This window comes from Rhinolophus sinicus, linkage group LG01, assembly GCF_036562045.2.
Source record: "Rhinolophus sinicus isolate RSC01 linkage group LG01, ASM3656204v1, whole genome shotgun sequence".
Lineage (NCBI taxonomy): Eukaryota > Metazoa > Chordata > Mammalia > Chiroptera > Rhinolophidae > Rhinolophus > Rhinolophus sinicus.
In genome coordinates this window covers 61004716-61019670 of record NC_133751.1, presented here as the reverse complement: position 1 = coordinate 61019670, position 14955 = coordinate 61004716, and the positions used below count along the sequence as shown (strand labels likewise).

The 14955-nt window shown below is 48.1% G+C and overlaps 1 protein-coding gene across 2 annotated transcripts in view; it reads left to right on the top strand.

Moving 5' to 3' along the window:
* Positions 1–9460, top strand: part of PDIA5 (protein disulfide isomerase family A member 5) — an 83186-nt gene extending 73726 nt beyond the window's left edge. For both annotated transcript variants that reach the window (XM_019738984.2, XM_074330842.1), the window contains 3 exons: positions 2262–2332; positions 8704–8838; positions 9234–9460. In XM_019738984.2, the coding sequence (XP_019594543.2) occupies positions 2262–2332; positions 8704–8838; positions 9234–9314 (287 nt within the window). In that variant the 3' untranslated portion in view covers positions 9315–9460. The remainder of the gene's footprint in view (positions 1–2261; positions 2333–8703; positions 8839–9233) is intronic.
* Positions 9461–14955: the final 5495 nt, after the last annotated feature.

Here is a 14955-nt window from a genome sequence, read left to right as displayed (position 1 = left end):
ACTGCCCTCTCCTGTGCCAAGCCCCACTCTGCTCTGAACGGTCTGGCCTGCTTAGGGCAGCTTTGCGGAGTGTCTGGAATTGGAATTTTCTGTCCTGTCCTCAGTCTTTGTTTCTCTCTCCCCCCTGTGGGGAGCTTCTTTGGTGTCCTGCTACCCAGAGGTGATGCCTTTTTAAAAAAGAGCCCAAATTTTAAAATGATGCTTTTTCTGGCCCATCTGACACCTCTGGGCAACGTCTTCATGCCCTTTCTAAAACAGCCTCCGCTCTGGTTATTCATCCACTGTGCTCTTTCTTTCGGATAATGAAAAAATTAGATGCAACACAAGGCTGTTAATCTGAGACCTCGAGACTTTAAATTGATGGTAACAGGCATTTGCATGAGGCTGATAGGTACCTTTATACTTTCAGTGAGCAAAGAGACTAGGATGGAAAAATTAATAGTGACACCAGATTTGGGGGAAGAGGGCAGCCTGATGCTGTTAGTGGGCACACATACCACTCAGGAGCTCTGTCGGTGCCATGGGGCATGCTTTGAAGAGCCTGGTCAACCAGCACATACCCTATACTCTTTAAATGTTTTAAAAACTGTATATTGTCATTCCTTTCATGAATTTGAGCTATTCTTCCCCCTTGTTAGGTCACATTAGTGAAGTGTTCTTATACTTGCCATTGAGGCAAGGGAAAAATCATCTGTGACTATCTGCCATGAATTAGGGTGTACCAGGCACTTTGTCTCATTTCGTTCTGATATAGCCCATGACCAGCTGAGCTGTCTTCTCTTCTCCTGGGTCAGATGTTGGAAGAACCCCTTTGAGCCCCCTCCCCATGACCGTCCACACAGTGCTGGGGCCAGCAGGCCGGTCTGCCAGCCAGGTCACATGGGTGGGCCTGCCCCTCTCAGGAACCGGCTCAAGTGCTAACTCAGATTCAAGTTGTAGCTTAGTCTTAATTTGGTTTCAGAAAACCTTTGGAAATACCAGTCATTGTTATCTTATCTTAAAAAGAGAGGAAGCAGATGAGCAAAGCCGTTTCTGTTGCCTGCTGTGGCTTTCCCAAGGCCAAGGGAGGGCCAGAGGCCTGGCGGGACTGCATGTCAGAAAGTTGGCTGGAGCCAGGTCTCCAGGTGTATGTAGCCTGTCCCACCTGTGTTTTGGTCAGAATTTTCATTATCACAGTCAGGGAAACGCTCTCCTCAAAGCAGGTCTGTTCTCTTGGCAGTTGTGTTCCGTGTCTGGGGAATGGTTGAGAGAGGAGGTGGGCTTGGGTTTTCATCTGCTAGCGCTGAGGGAAGGGCCTTGCCAGCAGGTCTTGGCCACCGCGGCCCGCGGCTTCCCAGGCTCTCTCCTCAGCGCATGTTGCCCTGGATTCACTGGGACAGGAGGAAAAAGTGGCCCCACATGGGTGCCAGCCAGTACCTGAGAGGCTGTCGTCAGAGCCACAGGGGCTCAGGGTGGCACATGGAACAAGAGAAAGAATGGCATGCACCACTGTCATATCCAGGCCTGCAGAGTCCCAGGTCCTCATCCACTCTGATGGCCTCTTCCTTGGGTCGTAGCCTGGCTTGGGCTTTCCCATTCCCATATCTGAGGTTCAGGTTGATTGTAGAGCAGAGGGTAGAAGGACAGGGTGAGGCCTGGGGCTCTGGTTTGGGTGCTTGGTCTGGGGCAGGGCTGGGGGGTTGCTCAGAATACGGAAGTTAGTAAGTAGCAAATTATGAGCCTCGGGGCTCAGGCAGGGTGGTTGGTCCTGGTCCCCACCTTTCCCAGTCCCACTTTCTTAGTCATCACATGGAGAGATTTGCCATTGTCACTGGGGCAAGAGAAGGGGGCTTTGTAACAGGCCCAGAGAATCCTGAGCACGCACCTGCCTCTGCTAAGCCCAAAGCTCCCTCTATACCTAGATCAGGCTCTTCCAGCCCTGAGGTCTGTAGGAGACTGTCTCCCCCACCTCAGCCTCTTAGTTTGGGTGTAGGATGGGAGGTTCCTGGGTAGGAGTGGGCCTGCTGCTTGCACAGGGATTCCCTCCGAAGCTCTCATGCCTACAGCAGACACACAGGGTGGTGGTTTCAGGGGCGGGGTTGATGCATGGACCATGACAATGGGATGTGCTGGGGGTGGGGGTGGGGGGGGGGTCAGATGAACCCGCACAATCTGTCGGGTGGAGAGAAGCTTCTGGAAACACCCCTCCAGAGGGTCCAGGAAGGGCCCCTGGCTCTGTAGCCTCCCCCTCACGTACAACATTCTCTCCCCATCTCATGCAGGGTGCCCACACTGTAAGAAGGTCATTCCACACTTTACTGCCACTGCTGACGTCTTCAGAGATGACCGAAAGGTAAGGAAAACCCTCTTCATCTCTTATCCTGCCTCTAACTTCGCCCTATCACCGATTCCCACCCCTTCCTCCTTTTCATTCAGTCCCCTCCCCAAATAGGATCTGCTGAGACCGGGGGATTCCTGGGAACTGGGACGTTCTTTTTTCGTAAGCAAGATAGAAGGGGCTGAATGTATGCTTCAAAATCAACTGAAAGGGATACAGTGGCCCTTTCTTGGCGGAGGGGGCTGTCACGGCTCAGTGTGTGTGGTAAAGGGATCATCTGTTTGTTTTTTCAGAGCTTGAACCTTTCTGTAGGAGAATTTGTAGTCATGCATTACTTATATAATTAAAAATACAAATTAAAAAGTCCAACAGCAGTTGACTGTATGCACCAGGGTGGAGGAGAGCAGACTGTGTCTGCGGAGCCTCCTCGAGCCTGAGCGAAAGGTTCCTGCACAGGCCAACTGATGAAGCATAAAATTAACAAGCTAGAGCTGCAGATCGGATTAGAGTGCGAGAGGGGAGGCCCCCAGGCCTGTCCTCCACGCACGTCCCCTAGCAGCCACGGCAGTGCAAGCCACCACCCGGTGAGGGCAGTGTGTGATTCCGGCAGCCAAGGAGTCGAGTCGCTGGGAGAAGATCACAGAACTCAAGCTGGTGCGGCGTGCTTGCTCCTAACCTATGTGATCTGGGAGAAGTCGTGTCAACTCTCCAGGCCTTGAGTGCCCTTCTCTGTAAAGCTGGGATTCTGGTGTACATGCGCACAAAGACCATTCCTGGGTGGGGTAATGTCTTAGGAACCTGTCCCCTGACAGGCCCCAGAAAGACACCCACATGCGCCAATCCAAAGTCATATATGTCTCTGCCATGATACCTTATTTTCCTGGGTGGAATCCTCAGGCACAGCCAGGACAGGCTGGCCACAGATGCCAGAGCACCGTGAGTTGGCCCTGCAGGAGTGGCAGTGATGCATGGGGAGAGCTGTCAGAGGAAACCAGGCTGGAGCGCAGGCATATGTGTAGAGTGTGGGGACACACTGGGGAGTCTGACCCCAGGACCCTGCCCTAGACTCAGGGAGACCCGTCATCACCCACTAGCCCTGGCCATGCCTTTGAGGCACCCCTCACCCGTCCAGGAAGGGAGTATAAGGACCAGAAATGTTTTTCTCCTCCGCCTGCCACTTGGCCTACATTGAGAGGGGCATGGCGAGAAGGGGCTTCCCGTCTTCCGTCCCCTCACCACTCAGTCTGCTTCTGCCACTAGGGCCTGTGCATATGACGGGGCGGCTGCTGCCTCTCTGGGAGCTCCAGGAAGGTCCAGCATAGCCCGGGCTGCCCGTCCCTGCAGGGCTTCCTCCCAATCCAGGCGTCGGGTGGTATAGGGAGGCCTTTGCTCCCTGGTGCCAGGACTGGACTAGCAGTCTCTCCAGGTCAGCTCCCATCATGCCTCCCCCAGTGCACTCTGGTCTGGACAGACAGGAGAGTGACGGAGGTGAGGCCTCTCCCTGCCCGCCTGGCTGCTCAGGTCTCCATGGCTCAGGAGTCTGTGAAGGGATCACGTCAGTCTCAACGAGGCCAGGCTGTCTGTGCCCATAGTAAGCAGCTGAGCGTCAGCTCTCGTCTTCCCCTCTCCCCTCTGCTGATGCACAGGGGCCCCATTTTCATGGTGACCCCTTCCTCCTCTGAGACACTAATACACCTTTGCTTAATTGTCTTAACTTGGGCCAGTAATGCTGCTGGCCTTTTCCTGGGTCATTCCCTCTGTCTCTCCTTCCAGCTCCCTTGATTCCAAGCCAGGGATCACCCTCACTGAACTTCTCTGTCCTGGGTCTGGCAGCTGGCAGGTCTGGGCTGCCTGGAGGTAGCTCTCAGTAACCAGGGAAGCATTCTGTTTCTGCATCCTGGGTGACTAAAGTTACTGATGCCACACTGCTGGGTGCCATCCTGGGACTATCAAATCAGACTTTCTGGGGCATGGTTCCAGGAACTGTGATTTGTAAGAGGTGGCTCTTGTGCTGGCCTCAGGCTGGTGTTTGGGGACCGCTGGCCTGTCCAGCTCTCTCCTTCCGCTCATGAGGGATCCAAGGCCTAGTGAGGAGCTGTGGGATGCCCAGTGGGTCATTGCAGCCGGCCTGGGTCTCTTGACATCCCATGCTGCCACCTCTTAGCTGGAATTGTATTTTTTTCCACCCAGAGCCAGGCCCCATTCCTTCCTTAATCAATATGCAGTTGGTTGCTCACCTCCATTTTCATAGCCAAAGTCAATATTAGCTCCTGCAGAGATTTATTTTACTGAATCAATAAAGCCGCATGAGGCAGCTCATATTTTAGCTGGGGAGCCTCCACCCCCTCCCAGGAACTTACTGGGGGACATTAGCAGTTGACATGCTGTGGGGGAAAGAGCTGCACATGGCTCGTGTTGGAACAGACAGCATTGTGGAAGGGGCCATGGAGAGCAAGGATTCCAGGTACAGGGTTGGTGGACGCAGGCAGGGTTCAGGTGACCCCTGGGCTGCAGGGAGGGGCTGTCTCACTGCACATCAAGGTATCTGCAGCTGGGGCTGGGGTGGGGGCAGGGTCTGCAGTGCAGCTGTTGTTCTGGTGTGAAGGTCATCCGCTGGGGGCCCTGAGGCAGCAGGAGTCCCTCCTCTGTGATTGGCCCAGAGGCTACAGAACTCTGGTCTTGTTGTATAAAGTCCTCCCGTTTACAAAATGGTCTGCCCATCAGAGGGCAAACTCCCTGAGGGCAGGCACCTCATTTGTCCTTGAATTCTCTTGTCTTGATTCCTGAGCCCTCTGTAAATGTTGACTGAATGAAGGAACAGTAATATATTTGAGATTTCCTGAGAGTTTCTCTCCCATTCATACTTTAAAAGCATTATTTCATGTTATCCTCACAGGAGCTTAGTCAACTATGTGTTGTTACTCTCCCATTCAATCTCCCTGAGGAGATTGAATCTTATGGTAAATGACCAGCCCAGAGTTACCCAGCTGGAAAGGGGTTGCATCGGAATCGAATAGACAGGCGCTGTCAGAGTTCTCCCAGAAGCCAGTGGGGGCCTGGAACTCACTCCCATGCAGGGGGTTTATTTGGGAGGTGATCTCAGGAAGCTGCCAAGGGAGAAGATGGAGGAAGGAAGACCAGACAAGGAAGGAAGCAAACCACGTGCATTTATGAGCAGTTTACCACCTGGGTAACGACTGCCTCTGGAGACCTCGCCAGGGATAGAGCTGTCCTCTTAAAGGCTGAGGAAGCCGTGTCCCTGAGCCCTGTCTGTCGCTGTCCTTGCTCCTTGCTCTCTGCAGCCAGGAATTGTAGATGTCAGTGGCAAGTGCTGGGCCAAGGGAACACAGCAGCCAACTACCATGAAACACATCTAGAAGTTAGAGGTAATACGTTCGGTGCTGTGGGTAAGTCAGTACAAATCGTGAGTGGATGTGGAGGGGACAGGCACATAGGTGAAATTGGGAGATGAGAAGGTTTTTTTTGCTGCCTTCTTCCCAAGAGTCTACGCTACTTCCTTTAGAGAGGGCCGCACTTGACTCTGCTTATGGAAACTGAGTATGGACAAGGGGCCTCTGCAGCTAGAAGTAGCCCTCTGTGTGTGCAGCTGGCAGCTCGTTTAGGTGATTCAGAATAAGTACACATTTTTAATTTAGTAGATTTATAAAATCATACACTACATTTCCCACAGCTCCAGGGCATGTATACAAATTAAATTCACAATTTAAGGCGGATGCAGGGAGAGCAGCCGCCCAGAGCAATGCTCATCAGATACTTCTACGGCATAGCAGGGGCACACTGGCCGCTGGCTGAGGGCAGGACGCAGATGGCTGCCTGGCGTGCAACGTCTCCCCTGGGCCAGGCCCCTTCGAGCCTGTCCTGAGACACAGAACCCACAGGACAGCCAGAGGAGCATCTGCCTCACATTTCTAGATAAGTTTTTTTCAGAAAGTGCTTTTGAGGGTGAGCTGGGGTTCTCAGAAGCCTGCAGAGGCCAGCCTGCCGGCCTGATGGATCAAACTCCATGTGGACGCCAGCAAAGGGCAAGCTGAACCTGCCTGAAGGAGACAGCTACCCCTCTGGTCGAAATCTGGTTATAAAGAGAAGCTGGCCAGCCACTTTTCTATAAAAATCTTCTGGCTCTTTTTTTCAGGTTGGCAGCTAATTCAGATTCTTTTTTTTTTTTTTTTTTTTTTTTAATTTTATGTGGGCCAAGTAGAACAGGACTGAGAGCCAGATATGATTGTGTGCAGTGAGTTTGCAAACTCTGTTCCATAAAGTCTTACTATAGAGAACGTTGTTCTATAGCTGAAGAGATAGAAGGGAAGCGTGAGGGTGGGTGAGGGAGGGCGGATGTCGGATAGGTGACCAGAGTGCAGGCCATACCTCGCTCTTCACTGTCCATCCTGCTGCTCCCGGAACAGTAGCCCTGCTCACTGGGGCACAAGTAAGTGACTGGTCAGTGTGACTGTTGGTGGCCGGCAGGGCTTTCCTGCCTGGAAAGGGGGCCTCAGTTCAAATGTGAATAAGCAGCAGCTGAAGAACTGTGTGAATTGTGGTTATTCAACAATTCAAGCTGTGGTAATAGTTCGGTCTGAATTCCTTCATGGGCTCCGGCCCTCAGAGACACCGGGGGCGTTCTTCTCTCAGGTCCTGGCGTGGGCTGTGCTTCTGTCTGCGTGCTCTCCACACAGCTGGCTGACTCCTCAGGTCTCAGATCAGATATGTCCTGGGAAAGGCCTCCTTAGCCATCCTGGCAAAAGCAGCCCCTCTAGTTATTGTCTAATCAAATCACCCCTTTTAAATATCTTCAGAGTATTCATTGGGCTCGAAAATGATCTCACTTATTACACGTCTTTCTGCAGTAAGAATGGCATTCACTGGATAACTGAACTTTGTCAAGGTCACCCTGTACCCCTAGCAGGACTAATACATACTGCCTCTCAGCAGATTCAGCCCTCCCCTCTTTTATGATGCTTTTTATGTACTGGGTGTTGCCATTACTTGACCCTCTCCCCTCCTTTGCTGCTTTGTGACCCTGAACAGGGGAAAAGTTCCCTGGTGTCTGCTTTATACCCTCTTAGTTTGAAATAATAAGGAAAAACTACCCAGCATGTGGAATTTGTAAGATGGGCAAGAAGAGGCCAACGGCCAATTTGGGAACCTCGTTTTGACTGAAAACTCTTTTCTTCGGTCATGATGAACTCTTTCCCAGTTTCTGGACTGTGCCCCCTTGGTTGGAAATTTCTTTGCCTCCTCCTTCAGGCCTTGGCAAACCATGCAGTTGCTCCATTCCCCTGGGCTCTCTTGGCACCCAGGACCATCTCCATCATACGTCCTGTCATGCCTTGGAATTGTCTCTTTATCCGATTCCCTGAGCAGGTGCTGAGCTCCTAGTGGGGAAAGAGCTGTGTATGGGGCCAGTAGGAGTGATTATAACAGCAGCTGACATTTACTGACTGTGCCAGGCCCTGTGCCTCTATTGACCTGACTATAATTCTCTTACTCAGTCTGCATAATATCCTGGTAACGGAGGTGGTGTTGTCATCCCCATTTTATAGATGAGAAAATTGAGGTACCAAGAGGCTAGCTAATTTTCTTTAAGTCTTAATATGTAGCCCAGCCAAGATTTGCACTCAAGAAATTTCAAAGCTCTTGTTCTTAACCTTGGCACCACATTGCCTCCCAAACAGATATTCAGGGAGTATGAGTTGATGAATGAATGAATTCCGCAGTGCCTCCCAGAAAGCATCACAAAATTGGTGGTGTTTACAGCTGCTTTCAAGTCACAATTTGTTTGATGGTCATTATAAAATCATCCCTTAGTATCCTCGGGAAATTGGTTCCAGGACACCCCCACACACACACACAGACACCAAAATCTGAGGATGCTCAAGTCCCTTATATAAAATGGCGTAGTATTTGCGTGTAACCTGTATTGGCATATAGGCTGCAGCAGGGTGTGTCTATGCATCATGCATGTGGATTCAGCGTAGTGTTCTGCATGTGGCATATTCAAGTTTCGCTTTTTGGAACTTTCTGTGTTGTTTGTTTTTTTTTTCCTAGTATTTTTGTTTTGCACTTGGGAGGCTCTGGAGATGAAACCTGCAAATACAGAGGGCTGACTATACTCTTGATTTTAAAGGGTAGTCTGAGGGTACTCCAAGATGAGTCCCCAAACCTTACTCATCTGCCTTGGAAATCAAACGCAAGCACCGTCAGTCTCAAGGGAGCTCCAGGTTGGGGATGCTTTGCTTCAGCTGCCCCTGCTATGGACGAGAGAGCTCCCAGCAAGCACGTGGCACGGTCCAGTCTGTGCAGAGGGTCCAGGCCTCAGCTCTCAGACTGGAGACCCCTGTGCTGACCCTCCCTTTCTTCACCCATAGATCGCCTGCGCTGCTGTGGATTGTGTCAGAGATAAGAACCAGGACTTGTGTCAGCAGGAGGCCATCAAGGGCTACCCCACTTTTCACTACTACCACTACGGGAAATTTGTAGAAAAATACGACAGCGATCGGACGGTGAGTTGGGGCGAGAAATCTGCCCTGAGCTCTTTCTGCTGATGGCCAGGGAAACAGCCACTGAGGGGTCAGCCCAGGGAGACTTCCAGAAGCCACAGAACTCAGCTGGCCTGTCAGAGCTGCAAAGGCGAGGAGAGATTCTCAAGGGGTTGTCACAGAAGTCCTGTCCTCAGAGCCAGGGTGGCTTCCTGGGTGCAGGAGTTTCCTCACCTGCTTCTCAGGGCTTCTCTGTGGGCAAGCGGACCATCACCAGCTGCCCCACCGCCCACCCCGTTCTGTCTGCCTCTCTGTCTCAGTGAGCAGAGGAGGGTTAAGAAAGGGGACTGAGGGAGAGAATGCATATCCGTATCTGGTTCAAGTTCCTTTTGTTCTCTTTCTCCTCGCCTTCCCTACAGGAATTGGGATTTACCAATTTTATTCGAACTCTCCGGGAGGGAGACCACGAGAGACTAGGGAAGAAGAAGGACGAGTTGTGATTTCTGCCTCAGAGAAAGCTTTTCCATTACACTGTGAATGATACTGTTTTGTTGTTCTTTCTGAATTTCCACGTGTCTGAAGACAAAGATTTTTATAGCCACTGTGGCCGTTTTGTACAATTTTGAAATAAAATGAATCCAGTTGTTTGGTGGTGTGGGTTATTTCCACAGAGCCTGTGCTAACAAAGATGGATACTCGTGTTCTCCCTCATTCGATGGCCCCTTCTGGGAGGTGGAGAACTGCAGTCCAGTGTCGTCCACGTGGAAGACACTCATGAGGCCAGGTGGGTGGCATGGGGCACTGGCCCCTATCCATCATCACATGGAAATTGGACCATAAAATATCCTGTTGGAAAATGACTAGTATAGTGTTGAGAGGAAATACATTAAGATGATGAGGGAAAATGGGATGCTGAGCAAACAGTGACTAAGCATTAGCTTTTCTGGATCGTCGTGGTTTCAGTCTTGGTGTGTTTTCCCGGAACTCATTTACATATTTCTCTTGCTCCAACTGATTCCGTCTTCTCTTCTCTGCAGTCCCTCCCTGCTCACCCTGTAAAGAAAAGTCTCCACTTGAGGGAGGAGTGCAGTGGTCAAGCCCAGGCTCCCAGGGGCGTCTAGAATGGAGTGGAGGATGGGATTTTGCGCAGCTGCTTGCTCTGTACACTGTCAGGAAGGGGCAGCTTGGGGGACACGGTGGCGTAGTCTCTGCAGGTACTGGGCCTATTAACCAGCTCCCTCCCCACCACAGTAACCTTCACACCACATTCTCCACAGACAGTGCCACCCCAGGCCCCACTCTGCTCCGACACCTCAGTCTGCCTCCTGCCTCTATGGGTCTCTTTCCTGACCGTCTTTCCCAGCAGTCCTGCTTTCTGTATCCCTGAGAGACCAACACCCAGCCCTGTGCCCAGTGTTGCCGCCAGAGCCAGAGTACCCCATGCCGTGTCCCCTCGGGTATTTCCACGGGGAGTAGGACAGCCTCGTTCAGGCTGCTTTGACTTTAGTTGTGAGCAGCCATCCTAGTACTTGGCAGCGCACTTTGGTGGCCTTCTTGGGGAGTTGGCCTGCGGGAATGTACAGCCCTGTTTTGGGAACTGGCCTCCTCCCTCGTAGCCTCTGTCCTTCCTGCTGCTGGGTCCATGGAGAGGAAGATCAGAGCTGCAGAGTTCCTCGTGGTGTGTTGATGAGTTGCCATCACCCACGACTCTGAAGTGAGACCAAAAGTTTTGAGAGCTTTTGTGTTGTGCAGTGTCCCGACTTCCCAACTGACTCCCCTGTCAGTTCAACGTTCTTTTTTGCCCCCAAGCACCCACTTCTTTAGCAAGCCCCCTCCCCCAGTAAAATTACACATGGGGAAAAAAGAACATGCCCAAAATAAATAACTCAGCAACCCCATTTAGCGAGGAGTGCCTCGGCTTAACTCTAGGCAGCTGTGCTTCCTGTGTGGCCAGGGCCTAGAGTTCCCGAGTCCCCACAGAGTGGTGCAGAAGTTGGCTGAGAATCTGGCTGATGAGCTCACCAGAGGTGTCACCACAGTGAGATGACAGGCCAACCTCAGGTCCACAGCACCGGAGGTGGTGCCCAGCCAGGACTAGAGAAGGAAGGAAGATGCCTGACGGCCAGGCTTCAGGAGCAGACGTAATGCCCCTCAGCAGCCACCATGCCAGGTGCATCATTGACCAGCAGGGGGAGCTAGGATCTGCAGTACCTGGTGTGGAACTAGAATAGGTCCCTTCTCCCTGGCTGGCACTGCACGACAAAGTGAATCTTTGTCCACGCCTTGTGTGCAAGGGAGGAGGGGAGCTCTGAAAGACTGGGCATTTACCTAGAGAGTCATCCTAGAGTTACCTGAAGAGAACTTCCAGCTGATTGGATCAGACTGAGATCACCACTTAATAGGAAAACACATTTTTCTGTGTGTAAATAGGCACAGTGTGAATACACAACTCCTACATGCCTGATAAAATGCAGTACCCAGTCCTGCATACAAGAGTCCAGGTGACACCTAACCATGAATCCCTCATTCCAGATCTTATAAGATATAGCTCAGTTAATCTAATCCAAGATTGCAGGCTCACTGTCAACAAAAAACATCAAAACGTTTTCACATCGCTCATGGAAAAGACTAACCCTTGATAGTTAATTTTCATTGAATATTCTTCACTTTGATAAATGCAGAAAAGCATGCAGAAGAAAACAATCACTCAAAATAACCCTGCTAGTCATCAATTACTATTGAATACTTTAGTATATAGGCCATATTTTTTATCACACACAAATGAAATCACTCAGTATTTTATAAGTTTTAAAAAATTTACAAAATATTTGAACATTGTTTTTGTATCATTAGGTGTTCTTCCTCAATGCAGTTTTTAAAGACTGTATAGCAGATTGTCTTGGCACTATTCACATTTTGGGACAGATAATTTTTTGTTGTGGGTGGGGGCTTTCCTGTACATTGTAAGATTTTTAACTGTATCTCTGGCCTCTACCCCCTAAATGCCAGTAGTACCTCCTTCCCCCACAGGCTGTGACAACCAAAAGTGTCTCCAGACTTTGCCAAATGTTCCTTGTGGGGGCAAAGGCACTCCCAGCTTTGAACCATTGCCATGTAGTACTTCATCCTATGCAAGTACCATCATTTACTTACAAATCTGTATTATTAGATATATATGTTATTGATAGTTATTCCTGACCATAAATAATACTGGGATGGACATCTCTGATTGGGTTATTTTACATAATTTACACATTTTCAGAAATGGCTTTCTGGGCCAAAGAATATGCTTATTTTTAAGGCCTGTGATATATGTTGTCAATTTTCCTTCAGCTGGGTGCCTACTTATACTCTTACCAAGAGTATGTGAAATTACCTGTTTTTCTAAACTCCTGCTAGCTCTGGGAATTATAATTTTTAAAAATCTTTGCAAAACTTTTTATGTAATTTAAAGACAGTTATTCTAGTTACATTTTATCTTGAAAATTCATTTTTGCTTTAGTCTGCCAAGGCGTTTTAGCTTCTGTTTCTATCTCTGGCAAGTTTTCTGTTTTTAATTTCATGTCATTTGCAAATTTGATAAGAATTAAAACTTTGTAAAAGATAGAGTGTAGCCTAGAATCTTGTAGCAGGCCTATAGGAAATTCCTGTCAATCCAGTAGTACAGCATCCCTGTGAACAGTCATTTAGCAACTTTCTAATCCACTCAATTGTCCCAGCATCTGACTCATATTTTCCAACCTTTCCTGAAAGATCCAATGAAAGATGTTATCAAATGTTTTGTTGTGGTCTGGACATACTGGGTCTATCACATTCCTCTGATGAATCAATCTAAATAACCCTGTGAAAGAATGATAATCCTTTACTTGTGCACAACCCTTTACAGTTTTTAGACCCATTTCATTCAATGCTCACACAACCCCATGATGTTGTGATGCGGAAGGTGAGGTTCCAGGAGGTTAGGTAACTTGTCCAAAGTCACAGAAGTGGTAAGTGGCGGAACTCAGAGGCAACACAGGGTTCCCTCCTTTCTCCCATGATTAAGACTTAGATGGTGATGCTGTCTTTGGGTGATTGTTGCTTCCTTTTCAAGTCCTCACTAATTGTTATTGTACTAAACAGCATAATGCCTGCTTAATAAGTCTTTTCTTTCCTGGATTATGACTTAGCCAGTTCTCACATTCTTTCAGGATCCTGGGGAGAGATTTGTCTGAGTCCAAAAAATCTAAAATTGTTTAGAGCAAGCTTGAAACTTTCCTTCAAACTCTTAACAATATTGATTTTTTTTAATGTTGATTTTATTACATATCTTCTCTGTAAAAAAAAGCAACAAATACCTAACTAAAATCTAAATACAGAGGGTGCCAAAAAAAGTATACACATTTTAAGAAAGGAAAACTGTATTAAAATTATAATACTCAATATATACTGATAACAAAAGATGAATATAAGTCATCACGTTTGACTTCTGCAATTACAAGAGGTGCTCAATGTGGTTACCATCAGCATCCAGATACTTCTGATATGGCTAACTATTGCTTGAGCACAACTCTGACCAAAGTGTCCACTTGTGTATGTGTATAATATATATTAATATATATAATATATAATATATGTAATATATATTATATATAATGTATATTATATAAATTATAATATATGAGAGAGAGAGAGAGAAACTCACTTTCTGCCCTACAGTTTCATGCTCCACAAATAACTACTGTGAAGTTTGGTGTGAATTCTTCCAAGCATTTTGTTTTGGTTTTTGTTCATGAACAAATGTGTAGTTATGTTTCTTATACATGTGTGTATGTATGTGTGTACATGTACGTATGTGCATATATAGATATATGGATTTAAAAAACTCCCACTCCAAGATCACATATAAATTTATTTGTATTTATCCTGGTATTTTAAAATACATCTTAAATTTATTTTGATAGAAGGAATGACAAAGGAATCCAGTTCTTTGTTTTTCAAAATGGTTAGCCACTTGCCCCAACACCATTTGTCTTTTTCCACTTTTTCTGTAAAGTAAATATCAAAATGTGTTTGGATGTCATACTTTCTGCCCTGTTCCATTTATCTATTCCCATTTTATTTTATTTTTTATTCCCATTTTAATTTTTTTTTTTTTTAATTTTTAGAATTTTCCTGGCTATTTTTGCATATTTTTTCAGTTAAACATTTTGCCTTAGATTTCAGGTCTTTCCGATCAGAGATCAGGCTCTCCTTTTCAGTACAATGCTCATTCTCTTTGACAAAGGAAACAGAAATAAAAATTGTAGTGTTCACTTTTTTTTCTCATCCTTCAACATTACGTAGTTGGCTCTGAGCAGTGAGCTCAGATCTTCCTTGAGCCTCTTATTCTGGACTTAATTATTAATTAAAGCAGCCCTTTCTGTAGGTTTTTGTTGCGAGGCTCAGCCATCTGGGCTTTCCAGCCACTCTCCTGCAAAGTCGCACATGTGCCCTCCTTGTTCCTATGCTCCCCTCCCATGCAATCCCCATTAGATTCATATATGTATGTCTTCCTTTTCTTATCACTGACATCACCTCCAATTGCGAAGCCCAACAACACATTTTCTAGAACTTCCTCATCCTCTTGGGCTACATCTACTCTGAGTACGTGCTTTAGCTTAGAGGGAGGACATTCTTTCTATGATAGTCACCTTCACCGCCCCCCCCCCCCCCCCCGCCCCAGACTCCAGCTGCCCACCTGTCTCAAGCCCTAATTCTCCCATGATGCGGTAAAGGAAGGAAGGCTGTCACCACCAGCATCTTGTCTTTGGAAACTGATAACACCAAGGACTGAATTCCCTGCAATCACCAGAATTTTCTGCTACTTCGCTCTCTGGAAAAAGGCTAGATCAACATCCTTGCCCATCTTTTCCCAGGTGCAGTGGTTCTCAGTCCTGGTTGCATGATTAACCACCTGGGGAGCTTTAAAAACTACCAAGGCCAGGGTCTCACCCCAAAACAACTGAACCAGAATCTCTCAGAATGGTGCCCTGGCATTAAGTTTCAAAAGCTCTCCAGGTTGTCCTAATGTGCAGCTGGAGTTAAAACCAGTGGGCTGAGTACTGCACGCCTCACCGGTATGCAATGCTGAGCCTACCATGTATGTATATGAAAGCAAGG